The 13,007-nt window shown below is 43.5% G+C and overlaps 1 protein-coding gene across 4 annotated transcripts in view; it reads left to right on the top strand.

Moving 5' to 3' along the window:
- Positions 1-6,573: 6,573 nt before the first annotated feature.
- Positions 6,574-13,007, top strand: part of LOC126997321 (uncharacterized) — a 118,739-nt gene continuing 112,305 nt past the window's right edge. For 3 of the 4 annotated variants that reach the window (XM_050858343.1, XM_050858344.1, XM_050858346.1), the window contains exons 1-4: positions 6,575-6,731; positions 7,084-7,222; positions 7,483-7,590; positions 12,219-12,397. In XM_050858343.1, coding sequence (XP_050714300.1) covers positions 6,585-6,731; positions 7,084-7,222; positions 7,483-7,590; positions 12,219-12,397 — 573 coding nt within the window. In that variant the 5' untranslated portion in view covers positions 6,575-6,584. Of the gene's footprint in view, positions 6,732-7,083; positions 7,223-7,482; positions 7,591-12,218; positions 12,398-13,007 lie in introns of all 4 variants that reach the window. The other variant, XM_050858345.1, reaches the window with a different exon arrangement.

Genomic DNA, 13,007 nt, shown 5'->3' on the forward strand with positions numbered 1-13,007 from the left:
TAATGTAAGTGTTCATTGAAAGCAGCAATATAAGTCATAAAATACATCAGTAAGTCGGGAAGTTGTGATCTAGAAAAAAAGGTGAGAAATAAAAATACATCAGTAATGTCGCCTCAAATAGCACGGTTGGAAGAATTTTTGGAGGGCAACACTCCAAACACCCTGAAAGCACACCATGGGAGTCTATCATAGTGTTAAAGCATGACACTCCCCTCTTCAAAGATGTCAAGTCATAGGCAGGAGGAAATACAGACAAAGGAAGGCTTTTCCAAAGTTTACCAGCAGAAGGGATAAAAGAATGAAAATGCTGGTTAACTCTTACGCAAGGGATTTGGACAGTATAGGGATGAGCAAGAGTAGAAAGTCGAGTGCAGGGGGCCGCGGGAGGGGGGGAGGCATGCAATTAGCAAGTTCAGAAGAGCAGTCAGCATCAAAATATCGGTAGAAGATAGAAAGATATGCAACACTGAAAGTCAGTAAGAGGAGAGAAGTTGAGGAGGCGAAGAGCCCTAGACTCCAAAAGAGCTGTGTGTGTGGAGCTCCCCCACACATGAGATGCATAATCCATACGAGGGCGGACAAGGCCCCTGTATATCGACAATATCTGTGCGGGGAAGAACTGGCGGAGGCGATACAGAACGCCTAACCTCGAAGAAGCTGATTTAATAAGAGAGATGTATAGTTTCCAGTTAAGATTTTGAGTTAAGAATAGACCGAGGATGTTTAGTGTACGTAAAAGTAGGTGACAGCTGAGTGTTGTCGAAGAATAGGGGACAGGTGTTTGAAAGATTGTGTCGAGTTGATAGGTGGAAAAAATGAGGCGTTGAAGGACACGAGGTTCATCTTACCCTAATCGGAAATGAAAGTAAGGTTTGACTGAGGTTAAGCGTTCTGCAGCATTAAGTCTGGAGTCTTGTAATTCCTGTTGGGAGGGTCTTTTGTTGAAAGAAGTTGAATAATGCAGAGCATACGAGTGGATAGGACAGTTTGTTTTGGAAAGAAGATCATTGATGAATAGCAGGAAGAGAGTGGAAGATAGCACAGAGCCCTGCGGGATACCACTGTTGATAGCTTTAGGGGTAGAAACTGAGACCATCTACCACAGGAGAGATAGAACGGCCGGAGTTAAAACTGGAGATAAAGGTACAGAGAGAGGGCTAGAATCCGTATCACAGGGTAGTTTAGAAAGCAAATACTTGTGCCAGACTTTGTCGAATGCTTGCGCAATGTTTTAGGCAACAGTGTAAGTTTCACTGAAACGGCTGAGATAGGATGACCAGAAGTCAGTTAAGAAAGTTTGAGGGATTGGAACGGTCATCCTTCTAAGGCACAGGCTGTATGTAGGCGCACATCCAGCAGGAAAGAAAGGTAGATGTTGACAGGCAGAGACGAAAGTGTTTGACCAGGCAAGGAGTCAGCAAGGAAGCACAGTTTTTAAGGGTCATAGGAGGCACTCCATCAGGTCCATAAGCCATCTTAAGCCCCAAATACACTGCCGAATTTTGTCTCACGAATGTGCGCGAATATGCAAGTCATCCTGTGTTGCGAACAAGTTCGGCATCTTTCTTGCCTGTTCTTGGCCGTTCGGGGACATGTCTGCGTCCACCACGCGACTTTTGACAGTTGGCCACGACCGCCACGAAAGTTTCATGTTGCATGAAAAATTCGCGGCCGTTCGCCGAATGTGCACGAATGCAAAATGGACGCCGAATTGTCGCCGACATGTCGCAGACAATTCGGCGTCCGATTCGCGGTGTTCGGCGAATTGTCGCCGAATTTGGACCGTCGAACTTTAAATTTTATTGGCAAATTTGTCGCCGACATGTCGCCGACTATTCGGGGACATGTCTCCGACATGTCGCCGAATGGCCAAGACTATTCGGGGACATGTCTCCGAATATTCGGCGAATTAATCACGACACGGCAAACGGGTCACGGTGGGAGGTGTACACGGGGGTCTGTCTATCTATCTATCTATCTATTTATGTATTATCTATCTATCTATCTATCTATCTATCTATATATCTATATCTATATCTATATCTATATATATATATATATATATATATATATATATATATATATATATATATATATATATATATATATATATATACGGAATAAAATAATACTATAATAATAAATAGTAAACAAGAAAATATGAAAAACAAGAAGAATCTGAATATATAAAATAGGTATGGAACTAACATTTTCATTTATTTCATAATTAATTTACTATTTATTACTTTATTTATTTCTTAATATCATTATTCTGCCATTATTTAACCTTTGTTTCATTTTCAGTTATTTAGATTTATTTCTTCTTTCAGTTACAGTTTTGTTTACTGATATTACGTAAACATTAATTCATTCTAAAATATTTGTAGGAGAGCAAAACAAAAACAAGTCACATTTATACATTTTATTACACATACTATCATACATATTACCACACATATTACCACACATGGTATTTACTCGCCCACAATTCTGTCCTGCAGGCCACTGCTCCCCTGGTGTTGTAGTAGTCCATGCGGTAGGCGCGGATTCCCGAGCTTTTATATGCCACATGGGCATCAGATGATCAGGTGTCAGAAATCTTGGCACTGTCGGAGAATTGTCCCCGACATGTCGCCGACACTTCGGGGACATGCGAAGACAATTCGGAGACTTGTCGCCAGTCATTCCGCGACAAAAAAACCGTAAAAATTTCAGATTTTGAGCTCGGCGACATGGACGCCGAATAGTCGGCGACGTCTCCGAACTGTCCCCGAATTGTCTTGAGCATTCGCCGACATGTCGCCGACATGTCGCCGAATGGTCACGAACTGTAAGAATCTTGGTCATGTCGGCGAACCGGTCGCCGAATTTTTTCACGAACTGATTCGGCGTCAAGTTCGTGGCCAAAATCGGCAGTGTGTTTGGGGCTTAAGGATTGTTGCCAGAGTGGGTACTGAAAACTTCATTCTTAAAAATCTTTATAACAGGCATAGTCTAGTCAGAGGGGGGATGCCGTGAGAAAGTAAGTCGTCTGCACAGTTTTGGTGGTGAGCAGCGTGCACATTGCCCCACCTGAGTGACGAGGCCTCAACACTGCTCTTCGCGTGAACAAACTTCTCAGCAGCAGGATGGGCGCGCTGGTGTACCTAGGGGTATCGGCAGGGACGGGATCGAGGGCCGCGTTGGCGACACTCTGGCCATTTCTACTTCTCATTGTCCTCAAGGCACCACAAACGCCCTGCACTCTCACTATCTACCACCATGACCTGAATGTCACAAAAAAAAAAATCTTGCAAAATCGGGTTTCTGAAAAAAAAAGAAATGGGAAAGGGGTAATGGAAGGGGTAAGAGGCTGACCTGGGGGGTTGATCTACGGAGCGCCGTGACCCCTGTCTGACCTCGGTGAAGTCTGGGCAACAAGTGTGTGTGTGTGTGTGGGGGGGGGGGGGGGGGGGCGGGGTGGTAGAGGGAAGAAGAAGCATTAGGTGTAGATTGTTCATATGGATTAGGCAGCCATTATATTCCCCCAGGGAGGACTCCCCTTCTGGCTGCCGACCCGAGAGGTGTCTTGATAACTCCTCGAACCTCTTTCTTCTCAATTTCTGCAACATTCGCGGTCTTCGCTCTAATTTTCATTCTGTGGAACATCATCTCTCCTCCTCTAAACCTCACCTTCTCTTCCTTACCGAAACACAGGTTTCTGAGGCTACTGACAGCAATCTCTACTCTGTTCCCTCCTACTATCTCTATCCTAAATTTCAATCCAAAGCTGGATGTTGCGCCTACGTGCGCAACGACATCACTTGCTCTCGTGCCCACAACCTTGACTCTTCTGAATTTTCCACCATCTGGCTAAGACTTACTTCATTGTCATTCTATCACTAAATACATCTGTGCTGTTTATCTCTCACCTAACTCTACCAACTATGTAAAATTCTTTGACTATTTGAATTCTAAAGTGGAGCACATCTTGACCCACTCTCCCTTCGCTGAAATCTCCATCCTAGGAGATTTCAATGTTCACCACCAGCTTTGGCTTTCATCCTCTTTCATTGACCATCCTGGTGAACAAGCCTACAACTTTGCTATCCTCAACGACCTAGAGCAGTTGGTCCAGCACCCTACACGTATTCCCGACCGTCTTAGAGATCGGCCCAACATTCTAGACCTCTTCTTTACCTCAAACCCTTCTGCTTATTCTGTCAAACTGTTCTCTCCGTTGGGCTCCTCCGATCACAATCTTATTTCTGCATCCTGTCCTATCGCTCCTGTACACCCTCTGGACCCACCGAAGAGGCGATGCTTCTGGCATTTTGCTTCAGCTCGGTGGGACGACCTGAGGATGTACTTTTCCGATTTCCCGTGGAATGATTATTGCTTCCAGGATAGAGACCCCTCTGTGTGTGCTCAGCGCATCACAGAGGTGATTGTCTCTGGAATGGAGGCATACATTCCTCGTTCTTTCTCTACTCCTCACGCTAAAAAGCCTTGGTTTAATCACGCTTGTTCTCGTGCTGTCAATGATAGAGAGGTAGCTCACAAAAGGTACCAGAGCCTTCAAACTAATGCTAATTATGAACTTTACATTTCTGCCCGAAATCGTGCCAAATCTATTCTCCGACTAACCAAAAATTCTTTCATTAATAGAAAATGTCAAAACCTTGCTTTCTCTAACTCTTCCCGTGACTTCTGGCATCTAGCCAAAAACATCTCCAACTTCACTTCTTCATCTTTCCCTCCACTCCTCAGTCCTGACGGCAACACTGCCGTCTCATCTATCTCTAAGACTGAACTTTTCGCTCAATATTTTTCTATAAACTCCGCTCTGGGAGATTCAGAGCATATTCCTCCTACTCATCCCACTGCTGACTCCACTATGCCTGTTATCAAGATTTTTACGAATGATGTTTTTTATGTCCTCTCTAACCTCAATCCTCAGAAGGCTTATGGACATGATGGGACTGCCTCCTATTGTCTTTGAGTTAAAAAACTGTGATTCCGTGCTAAAACCCTGCCTGGTCAAACTCTTTCGTCTCTACCTTTCCACATCTACCTTTCCTTGCTGCTGGAAGAACGCTTACATACAGCCTGTGCCTAAGAAGGGTGACCGCTGTAATCCTTCAAACTACCGTCCTATAGCTGTACTTTCTTGTCTATCTAAAGCTTTTGAATCAATCCTTAACCGGAAGATTCAAAAGCACCTTTCCACTTCTGACCTTCTATCTGATCGCCAGTATGGGTTCCGCAAGGGGCGTTCTACTGGTGATCTCCTAGCCTTCTTAACTGACTCTTGGTCATCCTCTCTTAGCTGTTTCGGTGAAACTTTTGCTATTGCGCTGGACATATCAAAAGCTTTTGATAGGGTCTGGCACAAATCTTTGCTTTCTAAACTACCCTCCTACGGTTTCTATCCTTCTCTCTGTACCTTTATCTCCAGTTTCCTTTCTGACCGTTCTATTTCTGCCGTGGTAGACGGTCACTGTTCTTCCCCTAAATCTATTAACAGTGGTGTCCCACAGGGTTCTGTCCTATCTCCCACTCTTTTTCTGTTGTTCATTGATGATCTTCTTTCCAAAACGAACTGTCCTATCCATTCCTACGCCGATGATTCCACTCTGCATTACTCAACTTCTTTTAATAGAAGACCCACCCTTCAGGAACTTAACGACTCAAGGCTGGAGGCTGCAGAACGCTTAGCCTCAGACCTTACTATTATTTCCGATTGGGGCAAGAACAACCTGGTGTCCTTCAACGCCTCAAAAACACAGTTTCTCCACCTAGCCACTCGACACAATCTTCCAAACAACTATCCCCTATTCTTTGACAACACCCAGTTATCACCTTCCTCAACACTAAACATCCTCGGTCTATCCTTAACTCAAAATCTCAACTGGAAACTTCATATCTCATCTCTTACTAAATCAGCTTCCTCGAGGCTTGGCGTTCTGTACCGTCTCCGCCAGTTCTTCTCCCCTGCACAGTTGCTGTCCATATACAGGGGCCTTGTCCGCCCTCGTATGGAGTATGCATCCCATGTGTGGGGGGGCTCCACTCACACAGCTCTTCTGGACAGAGTGGAGGCTAAGGCTCTTCGTCTCATCAGCTCTCCTCCTCATACTGATAGTCTTCTACCTCTTAAATTCCGCCGCAATGTTGCCTCTCTTTCTATCTTCTATCGATATTTCCACGCTGACTGCTCTTCTGAACTTGCTAACTGCATGCCTCCCCCCCTCCCGCGGCCCCGCTGCACTCGACTTTCTACTCATGCTCATCCCTATACTGTCCAAACCCCTTATGCAAGAGTTAACCAGCATCTTCACTCTTTCTTCCCTCACGCTGGTAAACTCTGGAACAATCTTCCTTCATCTGTATTTCCTCCTGCCTACGACTTGAACTCTTTCAAGAGGAGGGTATCAGGACACCTCTCCTCCTGTATTTGATCATCCTTTCGGCCACCTCTTTTGCTTTACTTTAGGAGCAGCGAGTAGCGGGCTTTTTTTTTTATATTATTGTTTTCTTTTTTGTGTGTGCCCTTGTGCTGCCTCCTTTGTTGTAAAATAAATAAATAAATAAATAAATCATTCATGACCCTATTTAGCACGGTTATCATTTTTACTCCTCTCTTTCCAGAACTACTGAGCTACTGGAGTTTGTACCCAAATGACTGTGAAAGTGGATGTAAACTAATGGTTTCGCACCTTATTGACAGAGAAAAAGCAACTGCGTACAATGTAAGTGATCAATTATTTATGTTCCAGATAATTAATTAGCTTCACTCAAATCATTACCTCTTCTATAGTTGTCTTATGTAGCTTTGTAATGTAAATGAAGGACTTAGGCAAACACATAAAAATGCACATACAGAAGACCCCTCCACACCCGCTCACGAACAGCCCTACAAATGCATTAAGACGTCCCCCCCCACCACACACATACGAACAACACCCCACGCCCCCACACTATCCCCAAACATACCCACATACACAAAAAATATACTCCCAAGTTTCATATTATCATCATTTGACCTCTCCTACTCAAACTGTGCATAAACAGTTCACTATAAGTGCAAAAATCTTTTTGCAGCTGTCCCTGCATGTCCGAAACACAGCAACACCCCAAAAGGAAAGCTGGGACTACGTTAGAGTGGTGGTCAACAATGAACAGGAATATGATCCTTATTTCTGTAGAAACGGCAATTGTTCCCAGGTTGTATATATGTATGGTGAGTACTCTCTTCTCGAACACTAAGCAAAACTATAAAAAATACAATTTGAAATACATTAGGAAAATAAAGTATGCTGATGCATTCTCTCCAAGAAGTCACTTTTTTTCTATAAACTCATAGTTGTAAGGGTATCCCATAAATTTGGTCTTTGGTTTTTAACTTCCCAACTATGACAAACTATTTATCATGAACTGTATAATATTTTATTTGCTATAGTCCAAAGATACCCACATCATACCTTTTTTTCAATCGCACAGAAAACAACCCGGATGTTTACACATACTTTCAAAAAGCAACAGATGAGGACAACAACGACGTCAGTCTAGGCGACGATGAATACAATTACGTATACTATTACATCGTGGGTGAGTATGATTCCGTTTACTGAAATCATCATTATCAACAACATGGATCTGCTCTCTTCCAAGCATTTCGTTTCGTTTCTGTGCTGTAGTTCTAGCTTTCACTTTCAAAATAAAGGTCTCGTAAACTTCCAAATTTCATCAAACCATATTTATGTATCAATATTTCCAGTCTATCACTTTTTTTTTCATATTTTGTCCTTTCGTATATATTATGTGACTTGGCCATTGCTACTTCTTTAAACTTAATTGCCTTTATTATGCCATCTACTTTTGTCCTCTTGTTAAGCTGTCTCAATATATAATATAAATATTTGGGGAGTTGGCAAATTTTCAGTCATCGCCGAGTGGCCTAAGATTACCAACATGCTGTACTGAAAATCACTTATCAATCCGGACTTCAGATCCTCTCTAAAAAGAGTATCAAAGATGAGCCCGGGGGGCAGCATGAGCCAAACTTGATATATATATATATATATATGTATATATATATATATATATATATATATATATATAATATATATATATATATATATATATATATATATATATATATATATATATATATATATATATATATATATATATATATATATATATATATATATATATATATATATATATATATATATATATATATATATATATATATATATATATATATATATATATATATATATATATATATATATATATATATAATGAGGATTCCAGGATCACAGCCTGTGGCTTGGCTTACCCGCCAGCAAGTCACGGGCAAGTCAACTCGGAATTATCTACCAGTCTCCTCTAAGTATCCTCCTCGACATGATAAGCTATTGATAATTGTTGTGACTGACTTTTTTTTTAACTTAAAGGAATTTGTGGGGAACTTGAGCACTTTAAAAAGCATTAGATCCAAGGTACAGCATATGATTTACAAAGAAGTTTAACTTGTCTAACAAGTTTTACCTCCTTACGCTTCAGGCATGGTGCTGTCATCTATGTGCGCTCTGGATAAATTAGTTCGCTTCCTCTTTCTCGAAGGCACCATTCCCTGTCTAGACCCATTATTGCCCTTGTTCTTAAGATGTAAACAGCAACAAAGGTGTTGAGTCCCTTGGCGGGCGGGCTAGCTGGCGGACTGGCCGAGTCACTGGCTGGGTTGGTTTCGAAGTGCAAATCAAGGTTCTCTTAACTATTTCTTTTTTTAATGAAAACGAGAGAATGAAGTCTATAAGGTTAAATATGCGGGGAGAGTTTGCTCTTATTTTAAAAGCGATGGTGGGGCCTAGACACGCACGGTGACTTGACCTCCGGGGTGAAGAAAGGCAGTGTTCACAGTGGGAAAAAATATCCACAAAAAGTACCCACAAACTTGCTCAGAAGTATTCTGCATCCATGCGCTTGAATGGAAACATCCAATATTTTACTTAGTAAACGACGTTATTTAGGAAGTTGCTGTGAAATAAATTTTAGCAGATGATGTTTTACCTTAGCCTGACAGCCAGGCGAAGGTTTTAGCCAGCAGAGCCAGAGATGGGCCTTAGTAACTACATGAGCAGATTATGAGAATCTAAAGTTTAAAATTACATTTTTCTTTGTTTGATTTACATAGTTATTGTATCAGTTTTATTGACATTGAAAAATATGCAAAAATGATGTTCACGAAAGAAAATTAATAACTCTAAACTGTTATAATTAGTATTCACCCGTTGCGAAGACATGCGACTACCATCACAAGAGTTTCCAGCATCTGACCGATATTCAACTCCACGGGGGCGATGCCACATGAAAGTAGGTGACGAGGGGATACAGCATGAAACAAATGATACAAGCACGGTTAAACCTCTGTGGATACAAGCATTAATAAGTGACTGCCGTGTCACGGGGTAAAATAAGATTAGTAACAGGAGTGTGCTCACAAGGCGGTAGCTAGCCGACAAGGGTTGATTCCCGCGGCACGCCAGGAGACACAACGGTGTACACACCCTGAAAAAGGAGTACTAACACAACTTACCTGCTCAAATCTCCCGTGGGGTTCTTATTTACTCTCCTTATGGGGCTGGAAGGCACATACACAGGCACACAAGGTATGGTGAAAAAGCGGGTGTACAGCTATACACTAACTTTATTACACACAAAGAAACAAGACACAAACAGCCCACACACCAAGCTAGCCTAAATCGTTACTCGTGCGAGCACAGTCTAACCTAACCTGGCTACACTAACGATTGGTTACTTAACTAAGTGTGGAGACAAAGGATGAGGCGCCGTGCAGCCCGTTTTCCTCCTGGCTCCTCAAGGTGCGATGTCCAGCGATGTTGCGGCCTTCACGTGAGGCCGCCGCGGCAACTCGACGCACGAGAACTGAAATCTAGCGGCCGTGTCCCGATAGGCAAGGCCCGGGATCACTCCAGCACTCCAGCAGGTCTACACGTGGCCACACAGCCACCTAGCACGTCTGCTGCCTCCTACGGAGACAGTATGCAGGCCATCCGCCAGGGACGCCAACCATGCGCCAACTCAACACGGAGTAGGGGTGGGCAGGTACCGGTACCAGTACCGGTACTAACGGTACCAGCTAAACGGTACGGTACCGGTACCAGATTGCTCGGTACCGGTACCAGTTGCTCGAATTTATTTATTGGATTTATTGATAATTCTTCATGTCCGATTTTTTTTTTAGGTTGCTAATAAATATTGTTATTGTTATTAGACTATGATCGAGTGCATCCATAATAACTATACATGCTATTTTTTTATCGAAAAAATAAATATTCACTTCATTCAGAGAGAGAGAGAGAGAGAGAGAGAGAGAGAGAGAGAGAGAGAGAGAGACCACCACTTAGTGAGTGGATATCTCGGTGATATGGGTAGTGGGTACTCGATCATAGTCTAATAACAATAACAATATTTATTAGTAACTCCAATAAATAACTAACATACTGGAAACGGGAGCTGTGATGGAAACGGAAAGCAGGACAAAATGGTGGGAACTTGGGGAGACGGTCAGCGGGGCAGTGACTCAGCGTCTACACACAGGGCCCATACCGCATGGAGGCGGGCGAGCGCCGAGCGTCACTAAGATCCTAACGGTACCGGAACTAGCGGCAATGCGCCGTGCCGAGTGATCATTATGCTTCCCGGAACCCAAGTGATCATGATGCTTCGCGGTACCAGTACCGATACCAGTTATCGATACCAGGATAACTGGTATCGGTACTGGTACCGCGAAGCATCATGATCACTTGGGTTCCGGGAAGCTTAATGATCACTCGCCGGTACCTGGTATCGATAACTGGTATCGGTACTGGTACCGCGAAGCATCATGATCACTTGTGTTCCGGGAAGCTTAATGATCACTCGGCACTGCCCATTGCCGCTAGTACCGGTACCGTTTGGATCTTAGTGACGCTCGGCGGTCGCCCGCCCGCCTCCATGTGGTATCACGCGGTATGGGGGCCCTGTGTGTAGACGCTGAGTCACTGCCCCGCTGACCGTCTCCCCAAGTTCCCACCATTTTGTCCTGCTTTCCGTTTCCATCACAGCTCCCGTTTCCATTATTTTATTATTTTATTTATTTATTGGAGTTACTGGATAATTCTTCATGTCCGATTCTTTTTCTTTTTTAGGTTGCTAATAAATATTTTTATTATTAGACTATGATCGAGTACATCCATAATAACTATACATGCTATTTTTTTTTTCGAAAAAATAAATATTCACTTCATTCAGAGAGAGAGAGAGAGAGAGAGAGAGAGAGAGAGAGAGAGAGAGAGAGAGAGAGAGAGAGATTTACATAGATTTACATAGAAAATTAGACCACACAGACCCCATGGTACAGACTAGGTGGTCTGTCCTTAAACCTAAGTTATTTTACATTAATCAGAAGGCTCCTAAACGTTGCATTTCTACTCTAGTTGATATTAAGTTGAAGGAAGAGAGAGAGAGTTTTCTTTACAGGAAATTTGTTTGGGAATTTCATCAGAAGTCATTAAGAAAAAAAACTCCTTTGGGTACCGGTACCGGTACCGGTACTAACGGTACTTGAGTTTTCGGTACCGGTACTACCGGTACTCAAATTAACGGTACTTGCCCATCCCTAACACGGAGAGGGCGACCCACCCTTGCGCGGCACCTGGCGGTGAACTTAGGCAACAGAGTCAACAATGCAGGAAAATGCACGGGCAATCGTTTCTGGCTGACTAAACATGGCTGGTTAGTTTAATTATAAACTACAGCCTCAAACAACGCCAGAATACAGTGGCAGCAACAAAATATATGTTAACATTCTCAGCTGAGGGATGAGGGGTGGCAACTGTAGCCGCCCAGCCAGGCCGCGGGCAGCAAGGCGAGGCCCCAAAGGCGGGTAGCACAAAGAGACAATAGCCCCAAGGAAGGTAAAGAAGAGGTAGAGTCATGCGCGGCGGGAGGAAATCACTCGTTGGCAACTCTTTAGCCTAGCCAGGCTTGGCCACGCCCCCTTGTTGCAGGCTCCGTGGCGAACTGGTCACGAACACTGCTTACGTTCTTCTCTCTCTCTCTCTCTCTCTCTCTCTCTCTCTCTCTCTCTCTCTCAGGTTCGCTAAAATCACCGGTAATTTATACCCAATCACTGTTTTTAGAGCATTTTCTTTTTTGCTTGCCAGGAGGAGACAAGAACTACTTCCAGACTGTCAATGACTATGAGGAGAAAATTGTTCTGAAGAATATGCCCGACGGTCTTGACAGAGAATATGTGGAGGAGTACACACTCCAGATTCATGCCACCAACACAGAGGGAGACAACGGAGACAATTATGAATTGCCAAGAAATGACACTCTAAACGTAAGTGTGTGTGTGTGTGTGTGTGTGTGTGTGTGTGTGTGTGTGTGTGTGTGTGTGTGTGTGTGTGTGTGTGTGCTATTTAATCACGATCTGATCACATGCTGGACTTGCCAGCTATCACCCTCCCAGAGAGAGTCTTGGAGCTCACTTGCTGGTTTATGAACACAGCTGTGACCTCATACGCCACAGCTCCATGCACATTGCTCAAGCGCACCTTATTGGAAAATAAATCTTAAGTAGGAGTAGGTAGGAAGACACATACCGAACGGGCGTAAGCTACTCCCGGTGAGGATATATGGGAAGCGAATCGGGTGCTGAAAACCTTCAAAGACCCTTCCCATGTCCTCACTAACCGTTTCCCTTTTGTCTCATCAACACCAGGGAGTAGTTCAGCATGCTCTCTAGACAGATCCTCTCTTTTTCTACACCACACTACATTCCTACAATATACACACCTTTTCCCAAAATTTAATATTCAAAAAGGCACATAAACGAACTGCCTCGGAGTCCCCGCCTGGGGAGGGGACCATAAATTCCCCCAGGGAGGACTCCCCTTCTGGCTGCCGACTTGAGAGGTGTCCTGATAACTCCTCGAACCTCCTCCTTATCA

Source organism: Eriocheir sinensis, chromosome 12 (assembly GCF_024679095.1).
Source record: "Eriocheir sinensis breed Jianghai 21 chromosome 12, ASM2467909v1, whole genome shotgun sequence".
In the NCBI taxonomy this organism is placed as follows: domain Eukaryota; kingdom Metazoa; phylum Arthropoda; class Malacostraca; order Decapoda; family Varunidae; genus Eriocheir; species Eriocheir sinensis.